General features: G+C 42.1%; 7 protein-coding genes and 1 long non-coding RNA gene across 14 annotated transcripts; 4 read left to right on the top strand and 4 right to left on the bottom strand.

Moving 5' to 3' along the window:
• Positions 1-1,528: 1,528 nt before the first annotated feature.
• LOC116188440 (protein trichome birefringence-like 36) lies at positions 1,529-3,514 on the top strand. The gene is made up of 5 exons (XM_031517810.1): positions 1,529-1,906; positions 1,998-2,169; positions 2,263-2,444; positions 2,761-2,919; positions 3,028-3,514. The coding sequence occupies exons 1-5, from the start codon at positions 1,554-1,556 to the stop codon at positions 3,329-3,331; spliced, it is 1,170 nt and encodes a 389-aa protein (XP_031373670.1). The 5' UTR covers positions 1,529-1,553; the 3' UTR covers positions 3,332-3,514.
• Positions 3,515-3,864: 350 nt separating this feature from the next.
• On the bottom strand, positions 3,865-5,042 carry LOC116188442 (germin-like protein subfamily 3 member 2). The gene has a single exon (XM_031517815.1). The coding sequence runs from the start codon at positions 4,776-4,778 to the stop codon at positions 4,134-4,136; it is 645 nt and encodes a 214-aa protein (XP_031373675.1). The 5' UTR covers positions 4,779-5,042; the 3' UTR covers positions 3,865-4,133.
• A 20-nt stretch (positions 5,043-5,062) lies between these two features.
• Positions 5,063-6,999, bottom strand: LOC116188441 (L-aminoadipate-semialdehyde dehydrogenase-phosphopantetheinyl transferase-like). Of its 3 annotated transcripts, none has more exons than XM_031517813.1 (5): positions 6,692-6,999; positions 6,471-6,603; positions 6,050-6,294; positions 5,782-5,953; positions 5,063-5,496 (listed from the first exon to the last, which is right to left on the bottom strand). In XM_031517813.1, exons 1-5 carry the CDS (start codon positions 6,805-6,807, stop codon positions 5,443-5,445), a joined length of 720 nt encoding a protein of 239 aa, XP_031373673.1. In that variant the 5' UTR covers positions 6,808-6,999; the 3' UTR covers positions 5,063-5,442. The 3 variants fall into 3 exon arrangements, with proteins under 3 accessions (XP_031373673.1, XP_031373672.1, XP_031373674.1); XM_031517812.1 differs by having other exon boundaries at positions 5,063-5,500; positions 6,692-6,994; XM_031517814.1 differs by lacking the exon at positions 5,063-5,496 and adding an exon at positions 5,507-5,692.
• Positions 6,175-7,059, top strand: LOC116188444. Its single transcript, XR_004152256.1, has 2 exons — positions 6,175-6,316; positions 6,424-7,059. It is a non-coding gene; the product is annotated as an uncharacterized LOC116188444 (long non-coding RNA).
• A 427-nt stretch (positions 7,060-7,486) lies between these two features.
• LOC116188443 (iron-sulfur assembly protein IscA-like 1, mitochondrial) lies at positions 7,487-9,231 on the bottom strand. Its single transcript, XM_031517816.1, has 3 exons — positions 8,884-9,231; positions 8,317-8,434; positions 7,487-7,869 (listed from the first exon to the last, which is right to left on the bottom strand). Exons 1-3 carry the CDS (start codon positions 9,080-9,082, stop codon positions 7,764-7,766), a joined length of 423 nt encoding a protein of 140 aa, XP_031373676.1. The 5' UTR covers positions 9,083-9,231; the 3' UTR covers positions 7,487-7,763.
• Positions 9,232-9,293: 62 nt separating this feature from the next.
• On the top strand, positions 9,294-12,411 carry LOC116188437 (pentatricopeptide repeat-containing protein At4g02750). Its single transcript, XM_031517805.1, has 2 exons — positions 9,294-10,968; positions 11,076-12,411. The coding sequence occupies exons 1-2, from the start codon at positions 9,427-9,429 to the stop codon at positions 11,880-11,882; spliced, it is 2,349 nt and encodes a 782-aa protein (XP_031373665.1). The 5' UTR covers positions 9,294-9,426; the 3' UTR covers positions 11,883-12,411.
• LOC116188438 (bifunctional 3-dehydroquinate dehydratase/shikimate dehydrogenase, chloroplastic-like) lies at positions 12,205-16,989 on the bottom strand. 4 transcript variants are annotated; one of them, XM_031517809.1, is made up of 11 exons: positions 16,844-16,989; positions 15,924-16,171; positions 15,718-15,823; positions 14,893-15,111; positions 14,181-14,533; positions 13,975-14,038; positions 13,785-13,893; positions 13,554-13,697; positions 13,091-13,239; positions 12,562-12,724; positions 12,205-12,440 (listed from the first exon to the last, which is right to left on the bottom strand). In XM_031517809.1, exons 2-11 carry the CDS (start codon positions 16,136-16,138, stop codon positions 12,400-12,402), a joined length of 1,563 nt encoding a protein of 520 aa, XP_031373669.1. In that variant the 5' UTR covers positions 16,139-16,171; positions 16,844-16,989; the 3' UTR covers positions 12,205-12,399. The 4 variants fall into 4 exon arrangements, with proteins under 4 accessions (XP_031373669.1, XP_031373666.1, XP_031373667.1 ...); XM_031517806.1 differs by having other exon boundaries at positions 16,808-16,855; XM_031517807.1 differs by having other exon boundaries at positions 14,181-14,527; positions 16,808-16,855.
• A 1,351-nt stretch (positions 16,990-18,340) lies between these two features.
• LOC116189219 (ferredoxin, root R-B1-like) lies at positions 18,341-20,291 on the top strand. Of its 2 annotated transcripts, none has more exons than XM_031518786.1 (2): positions 18,341-18,506; positions 19,618-20,291. In XM_031518786.1, exons 1-2 carry the CDS (start codon positions 18,356-18,358, stop codon positions 20,079-20,081), a joined length of 615 nt encoding a protein of 204 aa, XP_031374646.1. In that variant the 5' UTR covers positions 18,341-18,355; the 3' UTR covers positions 20,082-20,291. The 2 variants fall into 2 exon arrangements, with proteins under 2 accessions (XP_031374646.1, XP_031374647.1); XM_031518787.1 differs by lacking the exon at positions 18,341-18,506 and adding an exon at positions 18,518-18,636.
• The last annotated feature ends 491 nt before the right edge of the window (positions 20,292-20,782 follow it).

The raw sequence follows: 20,782 nt of genomic DNA, 5'->3' as shown, positions 1-20,782 counted from the left end.
ATATTTTTGAAACTTTTTGGAAGATTTTATCGTCTACATAATATTTGGAATCCTGAATTTTCTTTTTAAGATAAAATTAATATCTAATCAAATCGGCATTAATATTAAAATAAGCATATATTTGTATATATGCATAATTATTTATTTTTACTTATTTTATTGGTGAAATTTAGTTAACAACATTCATATATATCTTATATAATATATTTTCATTGATTGTAAATTACGATCCGTATACATAATCATATATTTTTATTTATTTTATTATTTGAAATAAGCATATATATGATATATAATCCAATTTACAAAGAGAAAAAAAATCACTTTTTTATCCCGTGCACGGTGCAACACACGGGCTTCATGACAAAATATAAATATGGGCTTCAAATTATTGTTTGGGGCTTTTTCTACATCGTGCTACTACCTACATCTACCGTCGGTTGGTAGAATCTTGCGATTCTACTATCCATGTAAAGTACGTGGGATGAAATGGAAGATTCCCCCGTATAGCTTGTGATCAGTTGTATGTCTTGTAATAGCTAATGGTTTTGGCTGAAAATGAAGCCAAATTGATGGCTTGGTCTGTAATACATTGAGTGGAAATAATATGCATGGCACATATACATAAATTACTTCTATTTTTTAATGTACTTGCTTTTTTACATAATTTACTTCAATTCTAAGTAAATCACTTGAAATTTTCCCAAGTTGATTAGATGTATATGATTCATGTCGCATACCAAGTTACCAACTCCCTGGCTTGCTTAGCAAAGGGAATATTGTCAATAGGTGGAGATCCTATATCGTTTTAACCGAACATCGAACCCGTGGTAGACAACTTCTCGAGAATACATTAAGATTCAAGACCATCGTTCCAAACTTCAGTATTACGTTTTAACTCTAAACTTAAAAGGACAGCGATCGATGAATAAATCGGGTGCATAATAATGGGCATAGGCGTACAACCCCGGAAATTACGGTAAAAAGGGAAGTTGAGTTTCATCTCCTCTAATTGCTTCTTTTTTCCTTCATGGAAAGCTGTTTCAACCACCAACTGTCAGTGGAAGCTTTTCCCTAGCACATGCTCCCCAGTACATCTCCAAGGAGAAAAAAGAATCATCACAGGCACTTCGATGGTAAAGAATAACTGCAATTACATATGCATGGGATCCAACACTAACATCATGGACGTACTGATATGGACATCTAAGTTATAAAAGCCGGTAGCTGGTATAACGATATTCATCCAGTCCGAGAATTAGGCCGACAAAACCTCCATCGAAGACTTTAATCGGTCTCTTTTCATCATTGCAGCTTCTCCCAAAGATGAGATGATTATTATACGACTAGACGACCTTATTGCCTGTTGGGATTTCTTCCTTGGATTCTCTCGGTGAATGAAATTAGAAGATGATGGAAATGTTAAAAGGTGAAAGTTTCTCACCGGTGGGGTCCAACCGGGCCGCATGTCATGCCTTGACAATGGAACACTTTCCAGTCAACCGCTTTTGAAGTATATATCATCTTTCTCACTTGCTCCTGATCAAAGCTTCATGTTGAAATCTTTAATGGCGAAACCGGGAAGCCTCTTCTCTCTATTGCTGGCCGCCCTCTGCCTCTGCAACCACTTCCTTGACTACTCCCTGGCCCTGCAGCTTAGTCAGCTCGGAGACGAGTTCTCCTGGCTCACTGACGAAGATGATGAAGTTGCCGTGGTCCAAACAAGGAGGGACTCCCAGAAGAGCTGTGACCTGTCCACTGGGAAATGGGTCTTCGATCAGTCGTATCCTCTCTACGACTCCAACTGCCCATACCTCAGCACGGCTGTCACATGCCAGAGGAACGGACGGCCCGACTCCAACTATGAGAAGTGGAGGTGGATGCCCCAGAGTTGCTCTCTTCCAAGGTACATTTGTTGCTCATTATTGCCCTTTACTTCTATTCCGTGCTACTCTGATGTCTGTAAGTAGTACCAATATCCATATTTTATGGTGCAGGTTTGATGCTTTGAGGTTCCTTGGGAAGATGAGGAACAGAAGAATAATGCTGGTGGGTGATTCCATAATGAGGAACCAGTGGGAATCTCTCGTCTGCTTAGTCCAAGGAGTCATCCCGACAGGTCGGAAAACCGTGTCTTATAACGGTCCTTCCATGGCTTTTCATGCACTGGTACGGATTGAAGGCTTTCTTGGTTCCATCACTGATAGATTTAATTTGAAGCTTCGATGTGCATCATCAGCTACAATCAAATGGTGTTTGCAGGATTTTGGGACATCAATCGAGTTTTCTTGGGCTCCATTGTTGGTGGAACTGAAGAAAGGGCTCGACAACAAGAGGATACTGCACTTAGACATGATTGAGGGGAATGCGAAGTACTGGAGGGGAGTTGATGTTCTCGTGTTTGATTCTGCTCACTGGTGGACTCATTCTGAGAAATGGAGCTCGTAAGACATTTATTTCATCTGTTCTTTTCACCTATTACTACCAGGACACAGCAACGGTCTCCATTTTCGCTAATTCCATCAAAGTCAGGAACAAATAAATGGCAATGCCATGTCAGGGACCACATCAACCGGTCAATGTGACATGTCGCATGTCGTAGTCCTTCCAACTTTCGAGTATCCTAGACCATCTTATTATGAAAATTATGATGGAATATAGCATCATCAGATGTCATCGTCTTTGTTTCATTGCTCTCGCACTGTGTGAGATGTGAACTGACATTGGTCAGACTTTATCTGGAATTGGCTGATTTTTCAGATGGGACTACTACATGGAGGGGAACTCTGTGATTAGGAACATGAACCCAATGGTGGCTTATGAAAAGGGGCTCGCGACATGGGCCAAGTGGGTGGACTTAAACCTGGACCCTCGAAGAACCCGAGTCATATTTCGAAGCATGTCTCCTAGGCACAACAGGTAAATCAACGTGACACGGTAGCTTAAGTTTCATATTGGTGTTTTCAGGTCCGAGATTCCACAGCCATGAGAACTGAGAAGCATGGTTATGCACTATTTCTTGAGCAGGGAGAATGGATGGAAATGCTACAACCAGAAGAAGCCGCTGCTATTTTTCAGCCATCAGCACATCCCAGAGCAGCTCATGATCCTGCAGGAAGTGCTGAGGAAAATGAGGTTTCCGGTCCATTTACAGGACATCACATCGCTCTCCGCTCTAAGAAGGGACGGGCATCCCTCGGTCTACAAGAAGGCAATGAACCAGGAAGAACGGCAGAACCCGACAGCGACTGGGCATTCCTCAGACTGCAGCCACTGGTGCCTCCCAGGAGTTCCAGATACCTGGAACGAGATGTTAAGCGCCCTGCTTTGAGAATAGAATTGGACAGTGTGGTGCTTGAAAATAGGAGTACGTAGAATGATGGGTTCTACGAGATCAATCTTAGTACCAATGTGATAATCAGTAAAGGAGGTTTGAGAGGAGTTGTTCATTGTATGCTACTTATGGAATGGAAGCTCATTATGCACCAAGTTATGCACCATTGTCTTTTTCTCATGGCTGAAAGCACCAAAACTTTAAGGGCAACAAAAGCAAAGTGAATGGTTAGTGGCAGACCCTCATCATGGTGATATGGTTGACATGCCGTATGTGGTGAATGGGAAAAGAAGAGAGCTGCATGCTGGTTGAGGATCATGGATATTCATCATGTCTGTCCACGTATAAAGGATTTGATCTTCAGAACAGCGCAGAACAGGGGATTCAATGTGATCTAACGGTTTTTTGTAATTCTTGCATTACACACCTTGACCAGGTAAAGTTTCCTTCAAGATGCCTCTGCAACTGATGCAAGAGAGGTATTGCTAGCAACTCAAGTAACTGGTGCCAATTTGGCAACTCCAAATCGCTTCTCTCGTAAATGTAACTTGATTATACATTTGGAATCCACCCAAGAACTTCACATCGGACAAAAACAAATCGAATGTAACTTGATTTTAACAGTGGCAACTAGCAATGATAACAGTTCAATCTGTCTCCTTGAAGATGAAAGATTGAAAACTATGCCATGGATAAAGCTATTGGTTTCTCTGATAAACCATGAAACCAACGAAAGAATGACCTTCAACATTATTTGCTTATCATTACAGGATGTTACGTAGCCAATTAGAAGAAAAGGCTATTCTTTATGCTCGGAAGCAAATTTCCTCCTCAACTTCGCCAGCTCCTTAGGGCTCAACCCGAAAGCCTTCTCCAACAGCCCCTCTTCAATCCCAGACCCGAAGACTGCATTAGCAATCCTCTGCAACCCCGGGTTTTGGCTATCGAAGCTCCCCAGAATAGTTGCCCGCTCATAACCAACATTCATTTGGAAGTGAAGCAAACCTCGAGGAAAGACCATCACCTCCCCCTTCTCGATTACCCTCGAAAAGACCCGGTTCTGCGTGTCCACAAACCCTGAATACACCTTCCCCTCCAATACAAACACAATCTCGGTGGCCCTCGGGTGAAAATGAGGTGGATTAATCCCACCAGGCTCAAGATCCGCTCGAACAAAGGACATCCCGAGAGTGTTCAAACCTGGAAAGATCTTCGAGTTCACTGATGTTGCTGATAGCCCAGTCTCACTGAACTTTCCAGGGGATTTTACGCCCGAAAACACGAAGTCCTCTACTGTGGCAAGTGATGAGTTCTTGCACTGGAGGTTGAGCCCGGACTCTGCTTCATGGGCTATGCAGAAGTCTTGGACCGGATCAGGATCAGAGGCTAATATGACTTGGCAATGGAGGAAGATGAAGAGAATAATCAGAATTTTCTGGGACATTGTTGCTTTCTGCAGGTCGTACCGCAGGATCACACGAGTTGGGTCATATCAAAATGGAACACCGCCATAAGTATATTTATAGGGCAAATACTTTTCTTTGGAATGAAGACAAGGAGAATCAGTCAGCTTGAAAAAGGCACCAACTCTGCTTCAACTTTTAGGTGTCTTTCTTTTGTATACTTCTCATAGTGGAGATGAGCTGTTCCTTCTGCTGCTATCATTGCTCCAAGGAGTATATTCTAAGACTGAAGAATGCTATCAACCACTTCAATCAAGACACTGAGTAGTCTCCAACTGCTTCCTATAATTAACAAAAAGAGTCAAATGACGACCCCTTACATGGTGTTGCAGTGGACCAGCAACTTTGGCCGACACAGGTGATTTAAGAGTTGCTTTGGTCCGAGCATTGGACCCCAAGAACGGACCAGAAGAACATTCCTTCATCTCGCAGGATGGAATAAATAATTTACTTTTTCTATCAAATAACCAATTCCTGCTCCTTATAATATCCATGCTCTAATAATGTCTGCCTTCCATCAGGCAGTTCTGCCACTTTTCGAGACTTCTAGGATTGCGATAAGCTCTTCTGCGGTCTTTAAGACAAAACTTTCATTTGGAAGATGGAGAGTAGCAAGGTATTCTTCTTCATTGAACTCTAACTGTTTTAATGTTTTCTTGTAGCTCTCAGTAGCCAACCTTGGGTGGCCCCTTGCGATTGCTGCCTGCGATATAACACAAGGGTAACAAATGAATGGAAAAAGAAAAGTAGAGAAGCACTTGTTTAATGCATATAGTGAAAGAAACTCAAGGTCAAGTGAACCTCCCTTTTATTCCCCAAAACAGGAAGGTTCACGAACTTTTTAGCCAAATGAATCAAATGGGACCTAAGGCTTTTCCCCTGGTGCACCATCAAGCTTCAAGAGCCCCAAACATGATGAGTTGGCAGAAATTCAGAAAATTCATGAAATGAAACTCATTAACTAGTTTATGGAGAAGAACATACACAGTGCCTTCCGCCCAATTCATGCAGCCAAAATTTCCAATCCTCCAATATTTTTCCATTAATCTTAACATGTATATTTGTCCAGCTAGTATGATGGAACTCCAGTCTGTCCAAACCAAAGGCCACTCCACTACCTATTGCCTTGACAAATGCTTCTTTCAAAGACCAATATCTGCAAGAAGTCGCCGATTAAACATGCCCATACTCTCATAAGGTTGGAAATTAACTGGGAAAAATGGATCCTTACTGCTCACTGATAATATTATACCTGTAGAATTCAACTAAACTTTCATCCGGAGAGCCAGCGCTCAATATTCTACCCCATTCCAAGCTCGAGAAGTAAGAAGTGAAGTTCTGAATGAACTCAAGAATGGTTTCTTTATGGGGAGGCGTGTAAGAGACAATATCTAATCCCACAAGGCACAGCGGTTCAGATGCTACTCCCACATAGTCTCCATGGTGGGAAGCATTGAAATTGAAGTTGGGATACTCCATGAAGTCACCATCATATTCCTGAGGCAAGAAATCAACATGGGTATGAATAATTACGACAATCATACAGTAATTTATGTTCAATATCTTTCCCAGAAAGCATAGGCAGATCAGGACCGAATAAAAAACCATCTTTGTGACGTTAATAAGGCCTTCTGATTCTGAGGACATGAACAAGAATGACGAGGAGATCATACCAAGTATGGCTTTCCTTCAAGACTGCGTCTGATCGTGATTTGCTCAAAGGGGATTCCCAGCACCTCGTGCACTAAAGCATACTGAAGCAACCTGCTCACCAGCGCCCTCTTCCTATCCTCTATCCTCACGAACCTGCCAATTGCAAGCAGAAGAGAAAAGGGTCAAGAAGAGTCGAGTCGACATTATTGTCTCTCCCTTCTGAACGAGCAAAAAGAGGGACCTGAGGACAGAGGGCTGGTCGTGCTGAGGGAGGAGGGAGAGGGCGGAGGAGAAAGCGCGGGGAGAAGGGTCCCACTTTGAGATGTCGACTAACCATCTCTGAACTCCCTTCTCCATCGTCGACTCCTCTTCTCCTCTCTAGAAAACTGAGCCGACAAATGATGAGCCACTGCTGCCGGCTAATAACCGTTGACTTTGTCTTAGTTCTTCTTCTGCTTGCTAATGCTATATCCTTGTATGGATTCACCAAAACAACGGAAATACGTCCTACGTACCATTCATTCTTACGGTGGAATGGAAAGAGAAGGGGAATAGAGTCGAAGGACTTATTATATATGAGTTGTTTGCTCGGAGGTTTCATCAAACGTATATTCATACTCCTTGTCATAAACATTGGCTAACAACACGAGTTTAATAGAGTTGAATGTTATTCTTCTCGTCAGCAGGGCCTATAACAGTCATACCGTGATTGAATCAAACTTCTCACAACTCTTTCATCTTAAGGTAATTATTGTACATAGGTGTGCTTGCAAAACAGAATTTCGGAACAAAATCTTCACCAGAAGTTTCCTGGAGATAAATTTAAGATAACATTATCAGAGATCCCGAGCAACGTGCCATCTCCAGCCTCTCAGGCATAACAAAATACCGAGTCGTAGGTGCATTCAGTTAAGCTTTATACAATCACAACGAACATGTAAAAAAGTCTTGGAACTTTTCTTTTATAATACATAACTCAGATACAGGCCTTACAAGGCTAAGCCAAACCTTAAGTACTACAATACAGAGATCCATGTATTACAATACAGAGAACCAACGGTTGCTCAAGGCAGTTTTATTCGAATGAATTCAGGAACTCTGTGGGTTCATGACACATTCTTGCAGAATATACAAGAGTTGCATCCCAATAAAATTCTTTTATTATTCAAAAGATTGAGTACATGTTATAAGAAACCAACTTTTGGATCACAAGCACTGATTAGCTGAGATCATTCTCTAATTTCTCTTGGATGAGAATTCTCCTTCATTGCGTATACATCAAAAATATTTGTACAAACTATTTATCTCGATTCTCAACTGCCACCTCGCTTAGCTGCCCCCGAACTATTTGTTGTCATAAAGGACTCTCCACAACCACATTGCCCTTTAGAATTTGGATTGATAAAGATGAACTCGGACCTGCAGAAAATGCCAAGAGCACACATAGCGGGTGAAAACGACGAAGATTCAAGGAAAATAAATGGTGGCCAATGGCCACATAGAACTGAACTTGCATGTGAGAAGTGCAACAGAAGATTGTAGTCGGAGGGTTTGCATGAGATGAATTCCGGAAAAAAAAAACGTTACTTCTACATCCATGAACCAAAGATCGATCTTTAATTATAGATTATTTGCAAAACCAAAACACTATAATCCTGACATATACCAAAAATAGTTCTTAACTATTGCCTTCTGTCAGCTCAAGTGACATCTCATATGTCAATCACCTTCGAGTGTCCAGCACTGGAAATATACCAGTGAAGCACGGGGGCAATCAAATCATGTGCATAACAAGGAAAACTCTGATTCATACAAATGCAATGCGGACAACTCAGTCTTCTTATTCAAGGAAAAATAATGGATTACCTGAGCTTGTCATCGACAAAATCCATCTTGGTTCCAATCACGTGCATCAGAGCCTTTGGATCGATCAATATCTTCACACCTTTGTCTTCGATCAACTCATCAAACTTCCCCTTCTCATCTAAACATCAAAACATAGAAGAACAATCCAATACCTGTTATAGATGATAAAATCTTAATCTTGAAAGGGTAGGCCATGACTGTAGAGCTCGTGATCAGCTCAGAAACTGGTTCAACTTGCATCTGTTGCAAGAGTGAAAAAACCGGCCAAAGAGGCCAATTTGATCCCCTAAGAATACCCAATTTTTCAACTTTACTTGTAGATATTGTTTCCAAACCTTATGGACAACAAAATCAACACAGTGGGATGAGCGTGTTGTTCATCACAATTCCGGACAAAATTCGGATTTTTTGACATGAAAAACGAATGAAATTAACCATACAGGATATACCCTTTCGCAAAATTTCTGATTGAACATAACAATATATGAAATCTACAGCTACGGATGTCCCTAATGGCGGATTGGTGCTTGAACTGGCACAGAATTGATCCAGAACTCGGGAAGATACCTGAGTAATTGAGGGTGTAGGATAGGCCGTTACAGCCTCGAGCCTTGACACCGAGGCGGAGAAAAGAGCGCTGGCGCTGCTGCAGGAGGTGGTGTATCCTGGAGGCGGCGGCGTCTGTGAGCGTGAGGGCTTGGCGACGCACGGCAGAGCCCATCTTCTGGGCGGCTGCAGCTAGAAAGGAAGACGAAGAAGCTGCCATATCCTTATTCGGCTGGATCGTTCCTTATCAGGAATCACCGATAACAACAAAGTCGCCGATCCGTAGCTCAGAGAACACAGGGGAAAGGCAAAATTCCAATCTCGTCGGAGACGGAGCTATGCGAATTGATTACGTCGTACATCAGAGGGATTAATTTTTTTAAAAAAAAAAGAGTAGTAAATCCGACCGTGATGGTGATGTGTCAATAAATCATTGGCTGACCACAAATGCCTACGTGGAAGCTCCTGCATTTTGATGAAATGTAGCTTTCAGGTCCGCTCTGTTCGTTCTTGTGAGCTGCTGCTGCCGGGCGCTCCACCGCCGGGCCGGACCGACACACAGCAATGCGCGGGAGCTACCGTTACAGAAGACACCAAGTTCACTGCTTTCAACGATCTCTCCGGACCTCAACTGTCCCTTCCTCCGCCTCCTCATCTTCTTCGTCTTCTTCTTACTCGGAGAGCCCATGGAAGACTCGTCAAGCCAGACCCCAACAGAGTTCACATAGACAATCTCTCTCTCCCCGGGAAGCTGACGTGATCAAATGGAACATGGCCATCACCGCCCACATGCGGCGAGGGGACACCGACTCCGCCTTTCGGACCTTCAACTCCATGCCCTACAGGAGCCCCGTCACCTACAACGCCATGATCTCCGGATACATCCAGAACGACAAGTTCGACCTCGCACGGGAGGTGTTCGAAAATATGCCCGAGAGGAACTTGGAGTCCTGGAACATTATGATTACAGGCTATGTGAGGAACAGGAATCTCTTCTCCGCCCGCGACCTGTTTGATCAGATGCCAGTCAAGGACACAGTCTCTTGGAACGCGATGCTCTCGGGGTACTACCAGAGCGGGTACGTGAACGAGGCTAGGGAGGTGTTTGACAGGATGCCGAGCAAGAGCGCGGTATCTTGGAATGGTTTGCTCGCTGCTTACGTGCAGAATGGGAGGATTGAGGAGGCGAGGAGGCTGTTTGACTCGAAAACCGACTGGGAGCTCATACCTTGGAACTGCTTGATGGGTGGATATGTGAAGAAGAAGATGATGGTTGAGGCAAGGGAGCTGTTCAATAGGATGCCTGAGAGGGACATGGTCTCATGGAACACGATGATCACTGGGTACGCCCAGAATGGAGACATGTACGAGGCCAGGAGGCTGTTCGAATTGGCCCCAACAAGGGATGTCTTCGCATGGACGGCTATGGTCTCTGGGTATGTTCAGAACGGGATGTTGGATGAGGCAAGGCGGATCTTTGATGAGATGCCTGAGAAGAATGCAGTTTCTTGGAATGCTATGATTGCGGGCTACGTACAGTCTAAGGACATAGACAGTGCAGCGCAGTTGTTCGAGGCAATGCCCTGTGGGAACATTGGATCTTGGAATACGATGATCACGTGCTATGCCCAGAATGGAGATATTGCCAGAGCAAGGAATCTGTTCGACCAGATGCCTCGCAGAGATTGCATCTCATGGGCCTCCATCATTGCAGGATATGCCCAAACAGGTCACTGGGAAGAGGCATTGCGAATGTTTGTGGAGATGGAGAGATGCGGAGAGAGACTGAACCGATCATCTTTTACATGTTCCTTGAGCGCTTCTGCTGATCTCGCGGCACTGGAAATGGGAAAACAGTTGCACGGGAGGCTAGTGAAGGCAGGGTTCGAGTCAGGATGCTTTGTGGGCAATGCGCTCCTCGCGATGTACTGCAAGTGTGGCAGCATTGAGGAAGCTTACAACTCGTTTAAGGAAATAAATGACAAGGACGTCGTCTCGTGGAATACGATGATTGTAGGGTATGCAAGACATGGATTTGGGAGAGAAGCTTTGGTGGTTTATGAGTCCATGCAGGCATCGGATATCAGACCTGACGATGTTACCATGGTGAGTACTAGTATTTGCTTCCTCATTCATGAGCAATAATCTAGATATAACACATACTTTCGTTAGTAAGAGTAAAATTTTGATTAATGATTATCCCCATATTTCAGGTTGGTGTGCTTTCTGCTTGTAGCCATAATGGTTTAGTGGACAGGGGGGTGGAGTATTTTTACTCTATGGAGCGGGATTACGGCATAAAACCAAATGTAAAGCACTACACCTGCATAATCGATCTACTTGGGCGATCTGGGCGGCTCAATGAAGCTGAGAATCTGATGAAGAACATGCCAATCGAGCCTGACCCAGCAACATGGGGTGCTTTACTAGGCGCAAGCAGGATTCACGGGAACACTGAACTGGGCGAGAGGGCAGCGGAGATGATCTTTGAGCTGCAGCCTGAGAATTCGGGAATGTACGTTCTTCTATCCAACTTATACGCTGCGTCTGGTAGATGGGCCGATGTGGGGAGAATGAGATCCAAGATGAGGGATAAAGGCGTGAAGAAAATAACGGGATACAGTTGGATCGAGTTTCAAAACAAGATTCACAAGTTTTCTGTCAGAGATCCTTTCCACCCGGAGAAAGACAGGATATACGCTTTCCTGGATGAGTTAGAGCTGAAGATGAAGGAAGAGGGTTATATTTCGTCGACAAAACTAGTGCTGCACGATGTGGAAGAGGAAGAGAAGGAGCAGATGCTCAAGTATCACAGCGAGAGATTAGCTGTCGCATTCGGGATTTTGTTCATACCTGCGGGAAGGCCTATCCGAGTGATGAAGAATCTGCGGGTCTGCGGAGATTGCCACAATGCCATCAAATTTGTTTCGAAAATCGTTGATAGGTTGATAATTTTGAGAGACAATAACCGCTTCCACCACTTTAAAGGGGGTTCGTGTTCCTGTGGCGATTATTGGTGACAGACGGAGGGCAATTTGATGGAAGAGGAGCTGCTGTATTTGGATTTGGAGGAGTTTCACAGTCATCCTCCCTCTCTCTGATGCAGTCAATATGATGGAAGAGGAGCTGCTATGTTTGGATTTGGAGGAGAAGGAGCTACACAGTCATCCTCCCTCCCTCTAATACAATCTTTCGCTTGAAGAAATGCATCCAAAATCCCATAAAACGAATTCTAAAATGGAGGCTGGCCAATAGTTGGGCTATTTCGACAAAACTGCAAGGAAAGGAGCTCACTTCTCCATGGCAAAAGTTAACAGATTCAGAACGTCATTTGGCAGTGAGTAGCAAGGAAACTCAAGATCAAGCCATCAGGATTTTTATCTTTCCTTGCTTGCTTTGAAAGTATTGAGTTCAAAACAATATAGATGAGTGTTGTGATTTCCTCGAATAACAAGTTACATGACCCTCGAGGGGAAAAGGATAAGTTCAAACATACAGATGTAAAGATATCACAATTACATGAAGCAAGCGGATCCCTCATTTTGTTGACATAAGCTTCCTGAAGAGTTCCTTTGGTGCTGCAATTGGAAAACGGAAAGCAAAGTTAAGATTGAAGTGAGAGGCAGCTAAACAAAGATGAAAGATCATATTGAAGCTGCTTTGATTTTGTTAACTTTGGAACTGTCAGTCATTTCTTACCAGGCAACCCAGTATACCTCTCGTATTGTCCATAAGCCTGTCCAATGAACATCTCGATCCCAGATACAGTTGTGGCCCCACATTCTTCAGCTTCCCTCAGAAGTCGGGTGATTTTTGGGGTGTAAACAGCATCAAAGACTAGTGCATAGTGCTTCAGAGCTTGCTGGTAAGAAAGAGAAAATATAAATTGGTAAACATAGATCACTATTTTCAATAATTAAGCATTTAAGGCAAGTGACTAGAATCTTAGCCGAGTATCAATATATTATCAGTTCCAAGGACATACCATCTTCAACTTTCAATGTAAAACAAAGATCTATCATTCCCATAAAAGCTAGAGGCAATTTATGTATGAACATAAACAGATATTACAATCAGATGGAAAGAAGCCAAGCACTAGCTTGCCATTTTGTTCATAAAAAGATAATCACTAACCCTCAATCAAGTACATGGATTGGGTTTTTTTTTTTTTTTTTTTGTGACGATAAATGCAGATGAAGGTAGCAAATAACATGTATACAAAACAAACCTTGGGGACAGGTGTTTCATCAACTTTCGGTTGCATTCCGATAGATGTTGTATTTGCAAGAATCATGCCATCCTCAGGGTGGAAATTCTCTAAATCAGCAAGAGATAGTGCATCTCCTCCAATGGTGTCCGCAAGTTCTTTTGCTCTCTCTTCACGTAAAATGGAACACATGCATCAAACATCGATGAGGGATATTGCATTAACATAGAACATAGATATCAATCTTCAACGAGGTACCATAATATACGTATAACCATAATTTCTCTCTGTATTATCAAATAAGAGTTATCTCAATGAATGTCCAATATCTCCACCAACTAATAAAAGGACCCTATTAAGTCTTCATGATAGTTCAGTAAAATGAACTACTAAATTGTGAAACAAATCAAAGTGGGGAATTAATGGAAATATTCAGTGCCAGCATCACTGATGCCCGAGCACAAAAAATTCCCAAGCAACTTACCAAAAGTTCGATTTGCAATAACCACTCTTGCTCCTTTTTCCTTCGCACCATAAGCAAGAGCCTTCCCAGCACCACCAGCACCGATCACAATAAATAGCTTGTTATATAAAGGTGAAGAAGTGGAGTTGCTAGCACCGTGAGAACCTGTAAAGATAGAATACTGTCTTTGGCACAACAGAACTTTGCCAGAGTTGAATCCTATATGAGTTGTAGTTCAGTGAAGGAAAACACCTTGCAATCCATCCTCAATAGCAGAAATTGCACCAACATAGTCGGTGTTGTACCCAAGTAACTTCCCATCGCTTGCTCTCCTGATTATGCAATTAACAGCTCCAATCGACTGTTATTATATTATGTTATTAGCTGAACTGGGCATAATCCGCTAGACATTATAAGGTAAAATTTAAGTACATCATGTTACCTTAGCAACTGGATCAACCTCATCACAGCATTTAACTGCTTCCTCCTTGTGGGGAATGGTACAGCTATTTTTCACCATGAAGTCGCGTTAACTTAATATTCAGTATGCAATCCCTAAATCATGGCTACCCAAGAGAAGCATCTTTTCTCCAGGTTAACCGATTTGAAATATAAAAAGGCTATTCTTCGATATCCAAAAGAATGTACCTGAATCCAGTAAAATCAGTGGATGAGTAAGTCTGGAGAAAGTTTGCTACGCCATCCACCAACAAGTGCAAGTAGACCCCATTAAAACCAGCTGATTTGAAGGCTTCATTGTATAAAAAAGGCGACTTGCTGTGCCCGACTGGCTTCCCAATAATGCCAAACACTTTAGTGTCATGCCTTATGCTCCTGAAGTTGTATAAATCCAACAAATCCTTGACAGTAGGTTGGCCAGGAGCTGAGACTACTCCAGAGTCAAGAGTACCAAAAGTGAGATACCCACCATATTTGGCACAAAGAACTCGTGAAATCAAACCCCTTTCTCCCATCACTAGTCCTATAATTGGAACCTGATACTTGCAAAATTAAAAAGATGCTTCAATGCGTCACAATGTGTTTTCACTTAAACTTCATTGCAAGAATATGATATCAACAAAACTAAAATTCAAGGATAAGAAAATAAAAACAGGTAGTTTCTACTAGCATCAATGTGTGGAGAATGGATGTTGGCCAATATTTTCCTAGGTAAAGAACCGTTCAATATAAGGGTTGGCACTGGAAATGCATTTTGAAAGACAACCGAGATGGATGCATCCATTACAATCGTTCAATAACATTGTAATAGCAATGTTATTTAAACTTGGAACAGCATAACCAGAAGAGAGAGACGCTGTGTATCCTATAAAGCATATTGAAAGGGACATATGCTACTTACTTGGGAGTGCACAATTGTTTGAAAGATTCGTGCAACATCAGTAATATCTAAGGCAGTAGTTGCAATTTTCACTATATCAGCGCCAGCAGCTTGTATTCTTGCAACAAGATTGCCAAGATCCTCAATAGATGGAGTGGACTCATAATTGTGAGAAGAAACTATGACCTTGCAATTCTGAGGTTTCTTGCCACTTATGGAATCATTAAACTCACGAGCAACCTTCGCACACAGATAAAAGAAGGTTAGAGGGCGAAGTCATGATAATGAAAATTTGGAAGCTTGTTGATGCCCATTGTAATCTGATCTGAAGTTTGAAGCAAATTCTGACGAGTATATGCAGTTCCATATGTTGAATGCAAACAGATTAAATGTAACAAAAACAGAGGCTCAATTTACCCCATCTATAAAGAGGTGAAAAACTTGCATTTTCACCGGAACTCCGAGCTGTTATCACTCTAATCAAATTGATAAGACAAAGATGGTTTCTTGAAAGTTCTTTAGTATGGGGAATGCAAAAGGGACGTTGGTCAAAATATTCATCTGATATATTAATTCATCAATTACCGCTAAATTATGAACTCAAGTACTTAACTCTTATGTATCACATAGAATGACTTGCTTGCAGAAATCTATTGCATCTGCTTCCACCAAGAACTGAATTCCCAAGAGTTAAACAGATAAGACTTCTCACGGTGACGTGTATGCTTTAGATAACAGAGGATACAAAAAATGGGCTAACAATTGTGAAATATTGGATTTTGAAGGAACTAAAGCTCATTTCCCCCTATTTCGATGGTTTAAAGTGTTAATTGAAGAGAAGGCAACCTGAAGCTCGACATCAACATAGTCAGCACCCAACTCCACAGCTAACCGAAGAACATCCAGTCTCTTGTTTTCATCACCTTCATACTGTCCCCCTTCCCATTTTGGTCTATGAAAACACATTAATTTGGGGTGGCAGTTACATCAACAATTCAAGCCACTGAGATACATATTCAGCAGTACAGCAAGAATGAAACTGAATTAAGAACCTGTATGTAATTAGTGTCGGCAGAGGAGAAGCCTTCATTATAGTCTTGAGATCCTCATTTGGACTGAATGTCTTTAAACAGTCCAGCCTAATCTCCACAAGATCAGCTCCACTGGCTTTGGCTCTATCCATATCAATTGCCATCTTATCAATGGAGTCCCCCATTATAGGAACACAGATTAACGTTGAATTCTGCCTCATTGCTGCAGCCTCCATATTTAAGCAAGTGAAAGAGGACGTCACCTTAGGCTACATCACATCAGCAAGAAGGAAAAAAGAATGTAATAATAAGCACAAGTAACAGCAACAGAAGTACGCATACATTGTTTTCGACCTGATTGCACGCAAGACATAATATATCATAATGTGTAGGGACAATCTTTCTGGTGAATTCTCACTACAGTCACTCTGCTGAAAATACGGATAAAGAAACACAGCTCAGAGATTCTTATAATATAGGGTAATCAGCTCAGGTTCTTGTCCAATTCATCCACACACTCGAGTAACTCCACAAAGCACATAAGCTGAAGCCAATTCAGTCATATAAACATGAAATGAGCTTAGGCTAGACAAATTTATCAGTTGATCCCAGCTACAAATGCCAACTTCGAACACATTTGGCCGGCAACAAACAAGACGCGAAGATGAATATAGGTCGACTTGCCAATAACATCTGGGAAATCAGAAAAACAACCAGTTCTAACATTGAAGATCAAACTTCTAATAGTTGTAAGGACAGAAATTGGCTTTGCAACTTACACAAGTAATCCAAAATCAAGCTGAAAAGCGAAGCATAGAAACATAGAAAACGATCCATGAACATCTGTAACTCTTCTATCCAATCATCCGACAGACCAAACTGCGGAAGAAGGAGAAGGACAGTACACGTAGGAGCGAAAGTTGTTTGGTCGAAGACATTACCGGAAAGCTATTGCTTGTATAGAGCACTGAGCTGTTGAAAGGGAGAAAGAGCTACGCGACGAATATAAAGTCTCCATAGAACAAGAAGAGCTTCATAATGTACGAAAGAACAACGGCTATGGGCCGAGTAAGCGAGCACCAAACCAGAAAAAAAAAATAAAAATGGGCCGAGTTCGCGCTCAGACGGCGGCGCGTGTTAGCCACCGGGGCTGTCTCATCCTATCCTCGGTCCCCGCGTCCCAATTTCCCGGAGCCCCAAGAAGCGGGGGTAGACTGGCCCGGCCCACTTTCTCCTTCTCATTGCTAATTGTAGTTGTGGGCGTAAGGGCCCAACTGGCATGACAAATCTTGTACCTATTTTTATTTCAATTTCTTTTGTTTCTGCCTCGAGAGAAAAATCTATGCTATGTTTGGTTTGTACGTAACATTTTAAAATTAGATTTTGATTTTGAAAAAAAGTTGTATAAATGGTTATATATGTGGTCCACCTTTTGACTTTGTATGAATTGTTTTGTTTTGTTGTGGAAAAAAAATGATATAAATGATATCCACCATTTGAATTTGTATGAATTATTTTATTTTATTTTATTTTATTGTGAATAGAATTAAATTAAAGTGTGATTTTAAAATCATACTAACAAACCGAACAAAACACTAATCTTCTCTTTCATGACATTATATTTCCTATGTACATTCAATCGACAAACAAGAGGAATACACAAACAAGTATGACATTTGTTTCGGGGTTAAACGTCGATATTTTTGTTATCATGACCATGAGAATTTGATAACGCGAAACGATTAATCAGAGAAATAAAAAAGTTCGAGTGAAGATGTGAAACGCACAAGCACTTCCAACCATTCGAGTTAAGGGAAATTCACCCCCATTGAAATATCCAAACAAATATAATTGAATCCTTAATAAATATACAGTAGTACTAGTAGCATCACGGGAGTCGATTTGATTAAACCCTGATTTTTCTAATGAGAAAAATCACCTTCTGTAAACACTTGATATAAATCAAACACAAACACGACCAATAAATTGCATCTACACCTCTTGTGCCAATACAACTTTCTTTGTCGAGTGCGTGATTTGGGATGCGGGGAATTTATAGGTCCATTGATCAAATTGAGGATTTGCGCATCGGGTTTTCTACTGATTTGCTTCATGTTGGTCTTGATTTGATTTTGAGGTTGGGGTTTCTTTTGGTTCGATCTAGAAATGATAATCGATTTATTCTCTATCACCGTAAAAAAAAAAAAAGATGCGTGATCGAAAATATAAAAAATATAAGCAAAAATTCTTCGCATTAAAAAAAAAAGGACGCAAAATGGACACGTATGCTATTCATATTTTGTCTATTGAAATTTCAAAACTATCATAATTTGTTTTTTCACTCAACCACTGTATAAGCATCCTATAACAAATGGAGAGAGATTTTATCAGTACAAAATAATCAAATCAAAAGGGAAAAAAGAAAAAGAAATTACAAAAAACTAATTACCCCGATGCGACAACTGGATCCTACTCCCTCCAGACGACAAACGAGGAATCGCTCTCTGCTGCTGTTTGTTAGTGTGACTACGTTTCCCATTTACCACTCTCTCGCTGCTGCTGCTGCTGTCGCTTCGGACTCTCCGCCTCGCTTTTCCTTCCTCCGTAAGATCAGCTTCTTTCTCACTCAATCCCCCCATTTCTTTCATCTCCTATAATTGTAAGAGGGATCTATTTACCCGATCACGCTGATTCATGTTCTGCTCCTGCCCTGCCGACGAGGTGTCTATGCGACGTGATCTCCTGTTTTGTTCTTTTCTTATTTGATGCATTTGATTCTTTACGATGTTAATGTCGGGTTTGTTCAATTCGATTGCCCGGCTTATTTCTTAGAGAGTGACATGTTCCTTAGTTCTTGATTTGGTCGATCGTGATTGAACCACTTCTGATGATCTCGGAGCTTCTTAGCAGGACAAAGAAGATTCAATTTTGACCATTTTCTCCAAATGTTTCGAAGCTTATCTCCCACTCAGTATCGCCGTCGGAAAATGACATCGCAATTTCACTTTTTGGGTTATTGTGTCATCACACGAGGCGTTCCCTTGCGTAGTATTAGCAAATATTTGCTGCTTAATGTCTGTGATTTCCGCCGCTTTAACTTGCGATTTTCTCATAGTCGGTGATAAGGAATAATGACTCATCTGTGTGTTAACATGTCGACAAACAAAGCACTCCAAGAGTTTGGCCTAGTGGTAAGGAGGAGCTTAATCATTCACCCGATCCCGGGTTCGAAACCCCTTGGAGTCACCGGATCGCCTTTGGCGTGATTACCCATTCTTGCTCCGCCAAGGATTCACGGAGCATTGGAGATTACTCGGGCGAAGCCTGGACATCCCGGGTTAGCAAAAAAGAAAATTTCGACAAACAAAGTACTTCATGCCTGGAAATTAATCACTATACATGAATTTTCTTTTCCTCGTGTTAGTATATTTGGGTTGGGGATGATGCTTTCTTTTCATGAACATGAGTGTTGGCTGAGACTCCATTTATAATGTTAACGTCACATTTGATATGACAAAGTATAAAGCTAATGCCTCACCAGTAATCGAATGATTGGAAATCCAGCTTCTGGGCTTTGTCTTGTTATCATTAGTAAGCTTTTTCTTCGGGTGCTCTAAATTGACTAGGCTTGCTGTCGATGCTTAAAATTTTATTTCTCGTACTATAAGACATTATCTGTTACCATATTATTCTCAAAACTCGTGTGACTCTTCAGGTGTAGACATGTCGACTGTGAAATTCTTGGCACCCTGCGTGCCTCAGCACGCTCTTGCAGAGAAATCCCGAGCCTTCATCAAGGGGCGCCCACTCTCCTCAGGCTCTGTGAGAAGCACCCCCAAGGCACTCAGGCTAAAATCCTCCTCCTTCAGAGTCACAGCAATGGCAGGAGTCTACAAGGTGAAGCTGATCGGGCCTAACGGGGAGGAGAACGAGATTGACGCCCCAGAGGATCAATACATCCTTGACTCGGCCGAGAATGCGGGTGTTGAGCTCCCCTACTCATGCCGTGCTGGAGCATGCTCGACCTGTGCAGGCCAGATGGTGTCAGGTTGCGTGGACCAATCAGACGGCTCATTCCTCGACGACAAGCAGATGGAGAAGGGCTATGTCCTCACCTGTGTCTCATACCCGAAGGCCGATTGCGTGATTCACACCCACAAGGAAGAGGATCTCTACTAGGGCCACTAGTATGCTTTTGCAGAATTAGGGACTGTTAGAAGTATCGGAAAAGTGTTCTTTGTTTGTGTGCTGTGTTTGTGTTCGGATTGCTTATCAATCTAGGAACTATATATTTAACATTGGCGGTTTTTGCATACAATTGTATTTGGGCGGCTCTCGTCTTTCCTTTGTCATCTAGAGCTGAAATGGAAGGACACGAATTGGACCCAAGACGAACATGTTGGAACCCTGCTATGGGTTATTCCAAGGATAGATGTTTGGCTTATTTTTTCTGCGGACTTACGCTATGCCCGTGCAACTTGGCAACACTTCATGTGCAGATGACGGGGCTCGTCCTGTGGCGCATAGGAGAAGAATATCTGATGAGAGGTGAGAGCTGAGGCAATCTGAGTCCATCCAATAATTGATTGGCTGTGATACTACGACACATGCTTGTTGGTAGCTGTGTCTCTCATCGGACCTTCTCTATGTGAAGACGGACGGTTTCTCACACAAAGCAAATGGCACTGGGAGAGCTTCCCTGCCTCTTGATTTGGTGGCCCATAGAAATCTTCTAAGTGGATGATACCCCTTGCTTTGTTTTGTTGATAAGTACACCTAAAAGTAGGGGTGTGTACAGGTATCGGGTATATCCAAAACCGATCGAAACCTACCGGTTAGGATAGGGTTCGGATAGCTCGTATTGAAAATAGGATAGGTTC

Source organism: Punica granatum, chromosome 8 (assembly GCF_007655135.1).
Source record: "Punica granatum isolate Tunisia-2019 chromosome 8, ASM765513v2, whole genome shotgun sequence".
Classification (NCBI taxonomy): Eukaryota; Viridiplantae; Streptophyta; class Magnoliopsida; order Myrtales; family Lythraceae; genus Punica; species Punica granatum.
The sequence above is the reverse complement of the archived record's forward strand: the minus strand, read 5'-3'. Positions and strand labels throughout refer to the sequence as shown.